The sequence below is a fragment of the Branchiostoma floridae genome, chromosome 7, assembly GCF_000003815.2.
Source record: "Branchiostoma floridae strain S238N-H82 chromosome 7, Bfl_VNyyK, whole genome shotgun sequence".
Lineage (NCBI taxonomy): Eukaryota > Metazoa > Chordata > Leptocardii > Amphioxiformes > Branchiostomatidae > Branchiostoma > Branchiostoma floridae.
The window spans coordinates 25,334,280-25,348,569 of record NC_049985.1 but is presented as its reverse complement, the minus strand read 5'-3'; the positions used below and the strand labels follow the sequence as shown (position 1 = coordinate 25,348,569).

Genomic DNA, 14,290 nt, shown 5'->3' with positions numbered 1-14,290 from the left:
GCTAAATCCAGTGGGAATTTAGCTACAATTTAGCTACTTTACATACTATTAGGCTCTATCCAAGCGATCGTCACAAAAGTAAGTTCCGCCTGGCTGTCGTGTCACTTAACATAAAAAGAACTTTCACGACTTCTTCGGGGATTTTTCCGAACTACCACATCAATCCATGGGATTTCCTGGGACGAATTATTATTTTGAATTCATTTCAGAATTTACGGTTGGTTTGATACTAGTATTACCTCCTCGTCTGTCTAACGCTTGGAAAACAGCCGGTTTGTAAAAACCCCTTGGTTTGCATATGCAGTGTGCACCCTCTCAAAACATCTGGAATTCTATTGATGTTCGGTAGAGATGTTTCATTCTATAACTATTGCGACTACACGACTTGATTGTTCAGATGCCGGTAGAATTGTAGAAAAAAGAACCCATTGAATGCGTAGTTTGGACGGGTGGAGACAATTTTACCGTGTCGATCGTTTTGAGTGACACATTCTGCACTAAATTCTTGTATTTTTTCATTGGTTTATTATTTGTGCTATTAGCATAATATCACAGCTAATAGGATAGAGTGATGGGAGTTATTCTGTACCGTCCTGAGTATACGCATCGGCAACGTTCTCCATGTCTTGCAAATCCATGTCGATTTGGCTGATTCGAATGAACTCCATACGATGCATTCTATTTCAACTTGTTGCTGTCGGTGGAGACACGATCAGAGAACTTGGAAAGAGCTAAGTAGCAATACATGCATGATCCATTGATTTTCATACATGTCTCATTTTCAAATTTGTATCAATTTACTTATGAATTTCTATACATTAAATTATCAACGTACCGTGTTTCCGACGTTTGGAATAGGCGCCCGGCTAGAAGTAGTTACCGACGAATTATGACCCTGGTATACACTTACCTTTGATGCTTCAACTGAGGTAATGACACTAGTATGTCGGACGTAGCCTGTACATGTACATGTGTTGTTAATAAACAACAGCCGAAAACAGTTTTTTTAGACGTACATGTATCAGAACTATTACGAGTTAGACGTACATGTATCAAAAATATTACGTAGCAGAAGTAATGTAAGTTATGCAGAGCCAGCGCCAACACAACTAACTTTTAACAAATAAGAAATGTAAACAAAATCTTTTCGAAAAATGTCAACTTGAACGCAAACTCAACACAAATTTACACAAGACAATTTTTCCATTTTGTTCTTGTTTCAAGCTGTTGTTTCCATTTAAATCTGTTCTATTGTTTATACTGACAAGCAGCTTTCATGGGTGGTAGATTATTTTTTAAAATTTTCTTTTGGGTGCTTATCTTCATACAAAATACATGTTCATGTATATCATCGTACTAGTATCTTGACTTTGTTTAATCGTTACTTCGTATGTTTTGGAATGAATCCAAGGTAATCGTTAGGATCGAGGAAGAGAAACATTATTATGACGAAGTTCCTACCACCAAATTTAATGAGAAAGAACTAAAAATGAAAATAATTCTAATCTCCTTAGTCGAAGGTGCAAAACGGAAACAATCGACCATTTCTGTCTAAAACCATGCCTTAGCAGACGTTGTCCTTGCAAGCAAGGAGGTCCCTCTTTCAACCTCCTTGTTGCAAGGAATGACTTTTCGTTTTGGCTCTTGTTCCTCAAATGCCATTTGAAAGGTAAGTCAAGACTCAAGAAGCAACTTGTGTTAGTAAAAGTAGTACTTCTGAACACAGTTAGTAGAAGGTAAGTTTCAATCTTCATGCAAACCAGAACCAGACAAAACTTCGTCAGAACAAGGAGTTCAAATAAATAGATCTCAACACACAAGTAAAACGGCATGGGAAACTCTTCCTCCGACTTGCTCCGACAGTTAATACCGGCCTGCTTGATCGGTGCCAATGATGAATAAATGAAGATGTCTATTGTATGGGTTACTAGTTCTAAGTAAGCAAAAAATATAAAACGAAAACGAATGAAAATTCATGTACGTAACAGTTACGAGAAATCAGCATAGTCCCCCCAAATCAGGAGTAGTAATAGTCTGTAAATGATGGATATGTAGGGTATTTCACGACCCGACGGCCAGACTGTACTGTCAGTTGTTACAAACGTTAATGACAATGACAATGCTGATTATTGCTGGACATTTTGGACATTCATGTCACAGCTAGGTGTGAACAATAGACTGTACACCAGTGGCGCCTGTACTGAATCCGGGAGGTGGCGTTCTAGACACAGATGTGTATTCCAATCTTTGTTTCGTGACATTAAAAGGAAAACGAAAATTTACCACAGAGTTTTCCATAAAAAAACTAGCCTCTACCAGGCTCCTCGGATCGGTGGTCTAATTGTAAAAGAAATCTTATCTTAGCAGTATTTGAATTTATTTGGAGGTATTTGACAACAAGAAGGGAGTGACGAACCAAGGAGGTTAAGTCTTTTTTTTAACCTCCTTGGACGAACGAAATATTTGGGCAAAACCCTTCCATATCGACGAGTCCTGATTGATTGCCGTCTTGTTTGTAAATTTCGTAGCATATGTCAGGCTTGAGTAGCAGTAATCATAACCTCCTTCCTGTTAACTTCCTATCAAAGTATCATTGAGCAATTAAATTCTGTCTGTCATCGTTTCTAGACCTTTTTTAGTCTTCACAATATTTATTTATAGATAAACATAACAATCACCTGACATTTATGTTACTTACTATAAATGTCTATACAATATTGTTACTGTGTTGTATTAACTGGTGTTGTATAGACTAGACGCGTGTTAGTTTAAACTAGAAGGTAAGGATAAACGAACGTAGAGTTATGATAAACCAAGGAGGATAAACAAAGAACGGCACATACGCACACACACACTTCAGACCAACGCCTTGTACTGCTGTGTTCTTCCTTCGACCAAAGAGGCTATAAGAAATTAACCTCCTGCTTCGACACTTCAAACCACTGAAGGAGCTTGGATATACCTGTGTATTAAAAAGAACACGAACAGAAATTCATTATCCATCTCAAAGGTATTTGCCAACATCTTAAAAAACGGTAGGGTTGTTCATGAAGGTTGAAATAACTGTTTTGGGGAAGAATAATTAGTCAGCGGAATTTAGCCGTCCGATCAAACCACACTTCCCTATTAATAAACTTCGTAGCCCATTTCAATCGCCGGACCAAAAACATTATATCCAGTAAGAATTAGCTTGTAACATGTGTCTTTAGCGCTGAATTCGTCTGCGATTGTTGAGTGAGATCAGATGTAATAAGCCTCACATATTTTGATTTCGTGTACCGTAAGCGTGAGAATTCCTAGTTGAACAAGTTCGCTACTTTCAAGTTTTCCCGCGCAGCCCGCGGCAGCCTTTGATCATGCCTCGGGCTCGTGACAAAGAGAGATCATCAATCAATTTTGCGTGTTGTGGGAAAATAATATGTACTTTGAAAATATCTGGATATATAGCTACAAAAGCGTTACTTTTCGTATCAAGTTCCACAAACAACAGTTTATCTACCGAGATTTAACTGTATGAAGTAAATTATGAGATATTTTATCAGAAATGAAACACCCTGGGCACTACGGAGAGTCCTTACAAGCAGTTTTAAACAAGATTACATGCTACAAAATCTTTGACTACAATGTCGATACACTATCAGAATCGAGTACCGGCAAGATACAGAATATAAACGTGAAGTAATAATAAACGGAAAGAAAATGTGTTAAGTGCGATAATTCTACAAGGAAACAAAATATTGTGTCGATCTGTGTGTATGATTTCACGTCGCAATGATAACATTTACCGGCGTGCCTTCTCCGCCATGGCTTGGATATTGGTCCACTATGCTTGGTTAAATCAAGCATTTTAACCTCCTTGGTCAAATACGAGCCATACAGGAGCTTGGGTATAGTCAGTTTCAAGTCAACTTTCACTTCCCCCGAGATTGAGTGCCGAGTCTTCACGCTCTCAGAGAGGGAAAATGAAGCCGTGTTGCCGGGCCTGGCTCCGTGCAAACACCGCTAAAATTGAAGAAGCGCACGTAATGGGCCTAGCGCCTGGTTTGAGAGCCGAGTTTGGCGGGGTGGTAAAATAGCCGTGTTGCCGGGCCTGGCTCCGTGCAGACACCGCTAAAATTGAAGAAGCGCACGTGATGGGCCTGGTTTGAGAGCCGAGTCTGGCGGGGCGGGAAAATAGCCGTGTTGCCGGGCCTGCCTCCGTGCAAACACCGCTGAAATTGAAGAAGCCCACGTATTAAAGGGGTCTGGTTTGAGAGCCGAGTCTGGCGGGGCGGGCGAGAAAATAACCGTGTTGCCGGGCCTGGCTCCGTGCAGACACCGCTAAAATTGAAGAAGCGCACGTATAAATGGGCCTGAAATACATGTAAATGGTGTTGTATTCCTCAAGATGAATCATTAACAAATATATCTCTTTCGTCTTTATGTGTAGTCTCAGGGATACTGGCCAAATGGGCATGCCACATTCTTCAAGATGAATCATTAACAAATTTATCTCTTTCGTGTTTATGTCCTGTCTCAGGGATACTGGCCAGACAGACATGTGTTGCACAGTCATGCATGTTTGTGTGTTTCTCAGAGTCAGATATCTAGAGGGTCAGTCTTAAGCCCCCTTTACAAATCAAGAATTTAGCTCGGCCGAGTTGTCAGCGAGCTCTAAATTACGAGGAGGCATGACTCTGATGCCTACGAACAAATGACAAAGTTTCTCTGTCAGCACCAGGGTCATACCTCCTCGTAATTTAGAACTCGTTGACAGCTCGGCCGAGCTAAATTCTTGATTTGTAAAGGGGGCTTAAGGACACATGCATGTACAGTCAAACCTGTCTATAGCGGCCACTCAAGGGACTGGAGAAATATGACCACTATCTATAGACAGGTGGCCACTACAGAGAAAATGTTGATCAATTGACCATGAGCAAGCTACACATGATTTCAGTTCCCACTAATCTTTCTCACCAAATAACATTGTCTCGATCGGTAAATTCACCGACAAAGACTTGCACTTTAATGCTCAATGCATGCATACCTTCTACTACCACCAAAATAACCCTGTCATGAACTCTAAATCCTCGCAAACTACAGTTTCAAACTCGGTGCAGGGTGACATAAGGCTGCAGTATGGTTGCAATAGGCAGTGTTTCTGTATAAACGGGACCGGAAATCGTGTGGCCGTGGCCGCGTTGGACAGGTGGCCGCTAAGCCGATTTCTTAATCATTACGAATCCAAGGGACCGACAGAACACCTGTTATGCAAAGATGGCCGCTAATACAGGTTTGACTGTATTAGCACTACTAACATTACATGTACAACAAGAGTCCAATGATCTCATACCTCCATGAACTATTCAGAGTTTCACATATGCGTTGTTTAACTTTAGCTCATTTTATGATGCAGATAAGGTTTTGATTCAGATCACATGTATCCGGTTTAGCGTCCGTTGTTCCCTGTCACTTCCACTGACTACTTCACCCTATGATGAATGTGACTTAAGCATCTTGACAATATATATACAGTAAACTGCAAAAATCTAGACAACAGGCAGACCAAAAACATTGGCTCTCTTTGAAATAGTAGCATCTTCTGTTGACCCCATGACATGGACTGTCTAACTGATGACTAGCTCTACTAACTCTGAACTCTACTTCCTGCCAAGTCTGATTTCTGCAGTTATCTTCCCACTCACTTCCTGGCACTCCATTGACAGTGTTTTCAGACGCATGCCAACATCACAAAATGAAACTGAAGACAAATACTCAATTACATTGAGTCAAATACAAATTTACATGTCCTTCTATTCCAGGAGTCCATATTGAAATCCTGAATTTAATGAATTTTATGAAAATAATAACATCATCTTTATTGGTCATGTTTGCTACAACCTCTAAAGTTTGTTTGTTGGTTTGTTTATTTGTTTTCCTATTAGGAATCCCTCCCCATGTGGATACCCACTCAGCATTTGAAGATGAGATTTCTTCCCTCAGTTTGGGTGGACAGGTGAGAAAGTTCCTTTTTCTATTAAGAACAAGAAATAGTCATCTGCATCTGCATAGGATACCCCCAAATGACCCCGCGAGGGGCAAAAGTAGGGGGGGGAGCTGAGGCTCCCGGGTTAGGGCGGGCAGGCCGCCTGCCTGGCACGGAAGTGCTCAACGTTGGGAGCGCTTACAACCGTGCCAGGCAGGGCATTCCACTCGGGAATTGTGCGTGGGAAAAAAGAATGTTTGTAGATATCGGTGCGTGCAAATATGTGTTGATATTTGAAGTCGTGACTACCCCGGTTGCGCCCTTGGGCAGGCTTCAGAATATTGCTGGCGTCTATGTTAATATTATTGTTGACTACTTTGTAGAAAAAGGTGAGGCGGGCGTTCCTCCTCCTTTCGGAGAGAGGGCGCCACTGCAGGTCTGAAAGCATTTGTGTCACGCTGCTAGTCTGCCGGTAGTCATTTAGGGTCACTCGGGCTGCCCTGCGCTGGACGGCCTCATGATTTCAAGTTCCTCAGTTATCAACCCAGGATTGAGGTGTTAAAAAAATCAGTTTGCCATAGACTTAACTATTGTAGAGCGGAACTCGATGCCACCAAGTACTTCTGGGGCATCCTCATTAGATAGCTTTCAACAACACTTGCATCGAAATGTGTAAGTTTTTTACGTGTGACAGGTCGTCCAAATAACAGGAGCTAACTGGCTCATTTGCATCAACCTTGACTTTGTCTTACTTTTGTTTTCTATTGGACTTTGGACTTACCATTTGGCTCATTTTCCTTCACCTCCTTTACATGTCAATCCATAGTTAGAGACCTGCTCTTCAATAGATCTGCTCAGAGTGTCACTGACTAAATGTGGTGGATGCCACCTGAAATGTCTGACCGTTTCCAAAAGCTTGAGTACTGTAAATGCAGAAATTTTTGCGGTGTTTTTTTGTTTGCGTTTTTTGCGTTGCAAATTTACCGCAAGCTTAAGACCACTACAAACATTTTTTCATGGCAGTAAGAGACTACAGTGCATCAAGGAGGTTGGTGCTACCGCAAACAGTCCTTTTCCCACTACCGCGACATCAAATCCCCGCAAACTTAAATGCATTTACATGCAGTAACTGCTATTTTGTGTGCTAGGTCATTCAGTGTAATATTACTAGCTGCTTCCGCAATGCATGGGCACATGGCTCTAAAAATTCAGTGGTTCTAGCTTATGTGGTCTAGGAAAGACAAACATTGCATGTGAGGTTTGCATATTTTTTTTTTTTACAGACAGTTATGGACTTCAAGCACCCCAGTGGAAAACGAGTATCTATAGTCCTGCCTGCCCGCAGTCTACTGGTCATGGCTGGAGAGGCTAGGTACCTGTGGACCCATGGGTAAGTGGTTGAACGCTTTTTTTTTTGACAAGGTCGCATCAATTTCAATGGTGGTCCTTTGATTCTTTTTCAGAAAAAATATGGAGTGAGCGGGCAAAAAAAGAATTTTTAAAACATTGCTAAAAGTCTGGGGTAAAGATAAGAACTAATACAAAGACCTGTTTGTTGAAAAACAGTACTGTAACAGTAGTAATATAAGTGAACAATTTTATTGCAATCATGATAAATGCACTGACTTAATTTTATTGATTTTTGCCTGTTCTAAAAAAAAATTTAAAAACTGTGGCTACACGTCACATACATGTAGCAGCATCCCTGGTCAATCAGAATTTTATGCTTACCAGAAGATCTGCTCTCCAGGGTAAGGGGGCACATAGTCAGGGCATGGGGCCACAGCGCCCTTGTTACCTCCTTAAACCAGAATGGAAATATAAACATGATTGAAATGGGTGCGATTGTCTCTTACAGTCATACTAGATGTGAATATATAAAGATAAACCAAGTCTGAGAAAGAATGGACTGGATGTTTAATCCTGTGGTTTAGCATCATTCTTTTTTGCTGAATTTTTTTTCTTTTTTTTCCCTCATGCATTAGTTTTGGGGTCTCTAGAGGATATCATCCATAGAATTAAGTCAGTGTGGCCTAATATGATGAAAACAAAAATTGTTTTTGTGTTCTTATGTCCAGGATCATCCCCAGAAAGATGGACCCTGTTCCTGTGAAGGGGCAGGAAGACTCCATGACACTCGCCAGACGGGAGGTCCGCACGTCGTTCACGTTCAGGAAGATTAGGCATACACCTTGTGACTGCAGTGAGTATTACATGTCGATCTCCCTCATTGTACTCCTGCACTTCTGTACTATGTCTCAAGGGGGCACTGCTTCATTATGAATCTGGAGAATCAAGGTTGAATGCACATTCCGTATGTGTATGTGTATATCATCAATTCCTATAGTTAAGAGGGATTACAGCCATGAACAGTGAGACATTTTAACTAACTGGGACAATCTGGATAGTGTGCATAGTCCATGGGTTAGCAACCTTGCCTTTTTTAAAATCTATATCTAGAGTTCTGGCATTCAAATTCCAGCTGTTGATAGTATGATAGTATACTACTGGAAAGGGTTGCTGGGCTTAGGATGCATGGGATGTGAAGCCATGGCCCATCATTTATTCTACTTGTCAAATTGAATCTCTTGAAAGGCCAGTAATAATTCATAGCAACTGTCTGTTGGATCACTTGAAACTGGTTTTTGATGTTTCTTTCTAAAGTATGTTGAACCAGAGTTGACCTTTAAGTGTATAAGACACCTCCATTAATAGTCAAAAAGCCTGTGAATATAAAAAATGTACACACAATAAAATACTTCAAAGTTAATTGTAAACCCGATGAATGAGGAATAAAGTTTTGACGGCCTTTCAAAGTGTGGTTTTCCCGAGGGGCCAGGCGAAGCCCAGCGACCGTCTCATGTATGCTTGTGTACCTTTCTTAGATGCATTTTTATGTTGTACCGTTGAAGCGAGTTAATTGCACAATGGATTAAGTCAAACTTCTAGATAATTGCACAGAATGCCAAAATCCCAAACCGGTGTGGTCCAGCTGGATAACTTCACATTGTTGCACCACCAGAATAATTGCATGAACTACACTGACAAAAGGGGTGTGCAACAATGATGCTGTACAACAATACACAACTGAAATGAAACTACTGTTATTGTTTATGACTGTCTTTTCACCTATGTGTCCTGCGTTGTTTTGCTATTTCCCCAGAGTACCCATCCCAGTGTGACTCCCAGCTGCAGAGGCCTGGTGCGTCCCTCCCCAGGAGTGAGGGGGAGGCAGCCCAGCTGGAACAGCAGCATGTGCACCAGGTACCGTCATACATAATAGAATAAAACACAGGATATTCCGTTTGGCCAGAGGGCGATCTGACAAACAGGAGCGCCAGGGCCGAGGGCGATACAGAATACACCGTGATATATTGTTTTATATCTTGCCAACCAGAGGAAATTAAATTTAAAGCTAAAAAAATGAGGAAAAACTTTACACATCGCGTCAACAACTTTATTTGTCAATTCAAACAAAAGAACTGAAGGCATGCCAAAGTGGCTTGAGAACAGTTGTTCGACTTTTTTAGGTTAGAATCGTTCAACAAAAGTACCAGTCTTACATAAGTGCTTGCTACCAGACTTTTTGCCTAAAACAGAATGCCTGTATGGTCAAAGATTGATTATTTGTAAAAACATACAGGTAACATTTTGGTTCATAACATGCTTGCAATTTTACATACTATGTCCTTTGCAGGTATATGAGGACATCGCTTCTCACTTCAGTTCTACTAGACACTCCCCGTGGCCACGAGTCGTTGATTTCTTAAAGACACAGCCCATTGGAGCTTTAGTGGTGGACGTAGGTAAGGAAATATGTTACTGGTATTTGCTCTCTGTCTTTGTCTTGCATAACCGGTAAGCCACCTTAAGGCATAACACACCAGTATTGGAACAGTAAGTACAAGCTGCATAAGACCAAATCTTTAGATTCACAGTCATCCCTTCTGAGAGGACGTCCCTAACCTTACTTCAGTTCTTGTCGTGTCATACTGTATACTTTTGTTGACTTTATGTTATTTGATTGTTTTTGTTATGTTAATGGGTGACTCCAGGAAGAATAGAGTTTATGATAATCATTGTAAAATCTAATTGGAGATTGAAATAAACAAACAAACAAACATACCAAAGATACATGTACTCATTTTCTCCTAAGGCAAGTGATGAAATAGGGGTAAAATGGCTTTCCCAATGACGGCCCAGTGCCCTCAGTGACCAGTGGAAAGATACACTGTCTTGGAAGCTTTATTATGTCAAACATGGGCCATGATAACGTTCAATATGGGTGTTGCACACCGGTTGATACTTTGGGATGTCACACAGGTTTTTCCTGATGTCACGCTTGCTTACATAGAATTATTGCACTTCTGTGCACTGCTGTCCAAAATTCGAATACCGGATTCGGACGTTGTAATTGCTGTAAGTTGCTACATTATTCTGTTTGAGGATGCCAAATTTCCTCAAATTTTGACTCATTTCTCATCGAAATGTGCATGTATTTTCTCAGGCGGGTGTGATAAAATACAACATGGGGTATTCTGCATTACCCTCGTGATCAGTCTTAGACTTTCATGGGTTGGGCATTTGGGCAATCCTTAACCCATGGTCGGGCTGGTACCCCGGGTTGGATGGAATACACCATCTTGTATTCTATATTAAAGTTTATACAATGTAGTTCCATAGTCTGTTCATGTGCTAAATGAGTGAACTTTTTCACTGCATCTCCTTCTTGTTTGAAAAATTTTGCTCCCTCTATTTTGTTTCCAGGTTGTGGGAATGGGAAGTACCTGGGAGTTAACAAGGACGTGTACTCTGTAAGTACAACAGTTTCGAACTGCACTGAAAAGATTTAACTTTTGTTGAGTTGTTTTCCTTCAACAATGCAGAAGACTTTGCAGTGTTGCTAGCTCTTCTTAATCAATTTACACTTAATACACTTAATGGAAATACTGGTGGTAATACCAGTGCAATACCCTATTGGGTACAGTGTTTGCCTTGCATTATTAATATTAGAAAAATGGTGCATACTGCTTTCTCTGCTTAGCACTCAGCACTTATAGAAGTTTGAACGCACTCCACTTCCACTACTTCTACTGAACTCGCCTCTACTGTTGTGCCCTGTGTGGCCCAAGGGCTATAGAAATGGAGATGAGCACTTTCCCAATACAGTTAAAGGTGTATGAAGGAATAGAATTGTTGATACTGTACGTAACTGTGGTAACTAGGATTCACAAAGCATGACACTGATACACTGGAAAGTAATTTGTTCAGAGTTCCAAGGAGCTGGCCAAGGAGAGCATGAGACAGGATGTTCTGTTAACTAAGGGTACTTGTGTTACATGCATGTTTTGTCTGTTAATACTGTAAATGCATTTAAGTTCGCGGGGATTTAATTTCGCGGTAGCGGGAAAAAGGACTTTTCGCGGTGGATTTAAGTTCGCGGTAACACCATAGGCTGCAATCTAATACCATCATAGAAAAATATTCGCGGTGGTTTTAAGTTCGCGGTGAAGTGGTCACCGCGAAATCCGCGAATATTGATCCACCGCGAACATTTCTGCAATTACAGTAGTTTCATCAGGACCTGGTAACTGAATAAAGACATTTTACACAACCACAACTTTATTACAATAATTTGAACCAGTCAGAATTTCCCAGTGAGGAAGGGAATAGACAGTCACCAAAGCATCATTGAAAATTAAGTTGTGGTTGTTTAGAAAAAAGTCTCTTTATTCAATGCATATTTTATATGTAGATGACTAACGAATAAACAATGGATGAAACAAAGAAACAAACACACAAATGTGTATATATGTCTTGCAGCTGGGGAATGACCGCAGCTGTGGTCTGGCTGACATCTGCAGGGACAGACACCTGGAGGTGTTTGTGTGTGACGCCCTGTCTGTACCCATCCGCACTGGGACTGTGGATGCAGCCATCAGTATAGCTGTCATTCACCACTTCTGTACACAGGTATGGGTTTATAGGGGTTCTAAACTCCAAAAGGAGGGGTTATTTTCCTATCATTTATTGTTATGATGAGTTGACAATCAGCAACCATTTTGAAGAATTTTACTTTTGGACTGGTGAAGTATGCGAGGAATTATGCGAGGTTTGTTTGGATACCGGTAACTCACCAAACCCATGCACACGTGCACCCTAACCATTGTATTTGCTAGACATATAAACACTTCCTTCTTTGTGAATATTTTGGGCATGAACGAGAGACGATGTGCACGCCAAGACAGCCAATTGTTCACAAGACATCAAACAACACATGACAAGTTTTTAACATCGCCCCTCAAACTGGTTTTGTAACCGGACACAAGGCAATTTTACCAGGATTTTCCGCGAGTTATCATTAAATATCAATGTCGCCCTTGAAAATGACTTTGGCAATATTTTGGTCGCATGCGGCCCGGACTAGGGTGGTCATGGTCGCAATATGCAAGTGGTTGGCAACTGTCACTTACTGTAAATGCAGAAATGTTCGCGGTGGATTAATGTTCGCAGTTTTCCCGGTGACCACTTCACCGCGAATTTAAAACCACCGCGAATATTATTCTATCATGATATTAGATTGCAGTCTATGGTGTTACCGCGAACTTAAATCCACCGCGAAAAGTGCCTTTTCCCGCTACCGTGAAATTAAATCCCCGCGAACTTTAATACATTTACAGTATAATGCTTGTGTCTATGGGCGAAAATTTCAGGGCCGTCATAAAGCGGTCATCTTGTGCAAGTGGTCATTAGACCAAGTTCAACTGTATCTCATTTTCTAGAAACACTGGGAATCTTACAATAACGGATCTTCTGACGCATGTCGGACGCACCATCATAATGATAGAAACTGCTACTGTCCCTTGGGTGGTGGCAAGGCGGAGTATATATTAAAATGTGTGCAGTCTTCTTTTTTTTAATAAACAGTTTTTCAACTTTTTATCATTGTTCATTCTTCAAGATGATGATTGGATTTCTTCTCATGTCTTAAGGAAAGAAGACTGAAAGCTGTTAAGGAGCTGACCAGGCTTCTCAAGCCAGGAGGGAAGGCCCTCATCTATGTCTGGGCTTTCGAGCAAGAATACAAGAATGTCAAGTCCAACTACTTAAAGGACACTAAAGGTAATAGTTAAGTAACATTAGTTATCATATCACCTTGATAAAAATATAGCTTATAGGAATAGGCCAAGATGCTTCTAGATCATCTTGAGCATATATTGTTAAACAACTTACAACACTTTCGAAAAGTATCTGGCTCTGGTGTGATCCAATGTGCAAGGACTAAAATCATCTTGTGTTAGTGTGCGTAATTTAGTCGTTAGTGACCCTAGCCTGTCTCTGTACAAAGAGGTCAGGCATTCAAATCACGCGTTAACGCTTCTTAAAAGGGGTCCCTGTCCTTAGGATGGGATGTTAAGCCATTGTCCAGTGTTCGTTGTGATTGTCGAAAAGAGCTAGGGAAATTTCCCAAGTACAATAAATCTGTAAATACTGTACAATGCTTCTGTCTTCTTTGTCATGACCAGTAAAAGAAGATTTCTCTCACTTTCACTTATCTTTTACCAGCTCGAAATACAATTTTCTACTTAGTAAACTCTTAATTACTTTCTCATCCTAGAGCCCCAGAACGATGATGTCAGAGACAACAGCAGCACGACAACTGATGACATCAGAGGTGCAATGAGTCCAGATGTTGTTCCGAATTATTCAGTACAAGAACAACAAGGTGTAGGACTACCCGTTCATGTCAACAGAACCTCCTTTAAGTCCCAGGACATGCTGGTTCCTTGGCACTTCAGGGACAGTGCAAAGAAACAGGAGAAGGATTCTCGCCCAGGTGTCAAAGTGTCGAGTAACTCGGGTGAAGAGAAGTCGGAAAATGCTGAAACGAATCCGGAAAAACACAACAGAAATGGGACCGAAGAGACAAGGACAAGTAACACGAGCAATGAGCAAGATAGGAGTAAACTGTCAGACCCAGGAAGTCAGAAAAAGCAGGCTTTAGAGGATGAGAAGTTGGAAAGTTCATCAGGCGCTTGTGCATCAGTTTGCCATCAGGAGAAGAGCCAAGAAGGACCAGTGTACCATAGATTTTACCATGTTTTTAAGGATGGAGAAATAGAGGAACTCTGTAACAGCGTGCCTGGTATTTCGGTCATAGATAGGTACTATGACAAAGGCAACTGGTGTGTCATTATACAGAAAGGTTTGTAGGCAGATAAATTAAGATTCTGAAGATGACGGTGGAAAATACAAAATGTACTATGTAAACTGTTATATACCTTGGAAAGTTTGTGTACAAAATAAAATCTCTGATAATCATTA

General features: G+C 40.9%; 1 protein-coding gene across 1 annotated transcript in view; it reads left to right on the top strand.

Annotated features, from left to right (window-relative positions):
• The window catches only part of LOC118419193 (alkylated DNA repair protein alkB homolog 8-like), a 22,311-nt gene extending 8,021 nt beyond the window's left edge, over positions 1–14,290 (top strand). Inside the window, exons 5-13 of the mRNA XM_035825533.1 lie at positions 5,925–5,995; positions 7,249–7,355; positions 8,044–8,168; positions 9,129–9,229; positions 9,663–9,771; positions 10,733–10,779; positions 11,789–11,938; positions 12,958–13,087; positions 13,584–14,290. Coding sequence (XP_035681426.1) covers positions 5,925–5,995; positions 7,249–7,355; positions 8,044–8,168; positions 9,129–9,229; positions 9,663–9,771; positions 10,733–10,779; positions 11,789–11,938; positions 12,958–13,087; positions 13,584–14,179 — 1,436 coding nt within the window. The 3' untranslated portion in view covers positions 14,180–14,290. The remainder of the gene's footprint in view (positions 1–5,924; positions 5,996–7,248; positions 7,356–8,043; positions 8,169–9,128; positions 9,230–9,662; positions 9,772–10,732; positions 10,780–11,788; positions 11,939–12,957; positions 13,088–13,583) is intronic.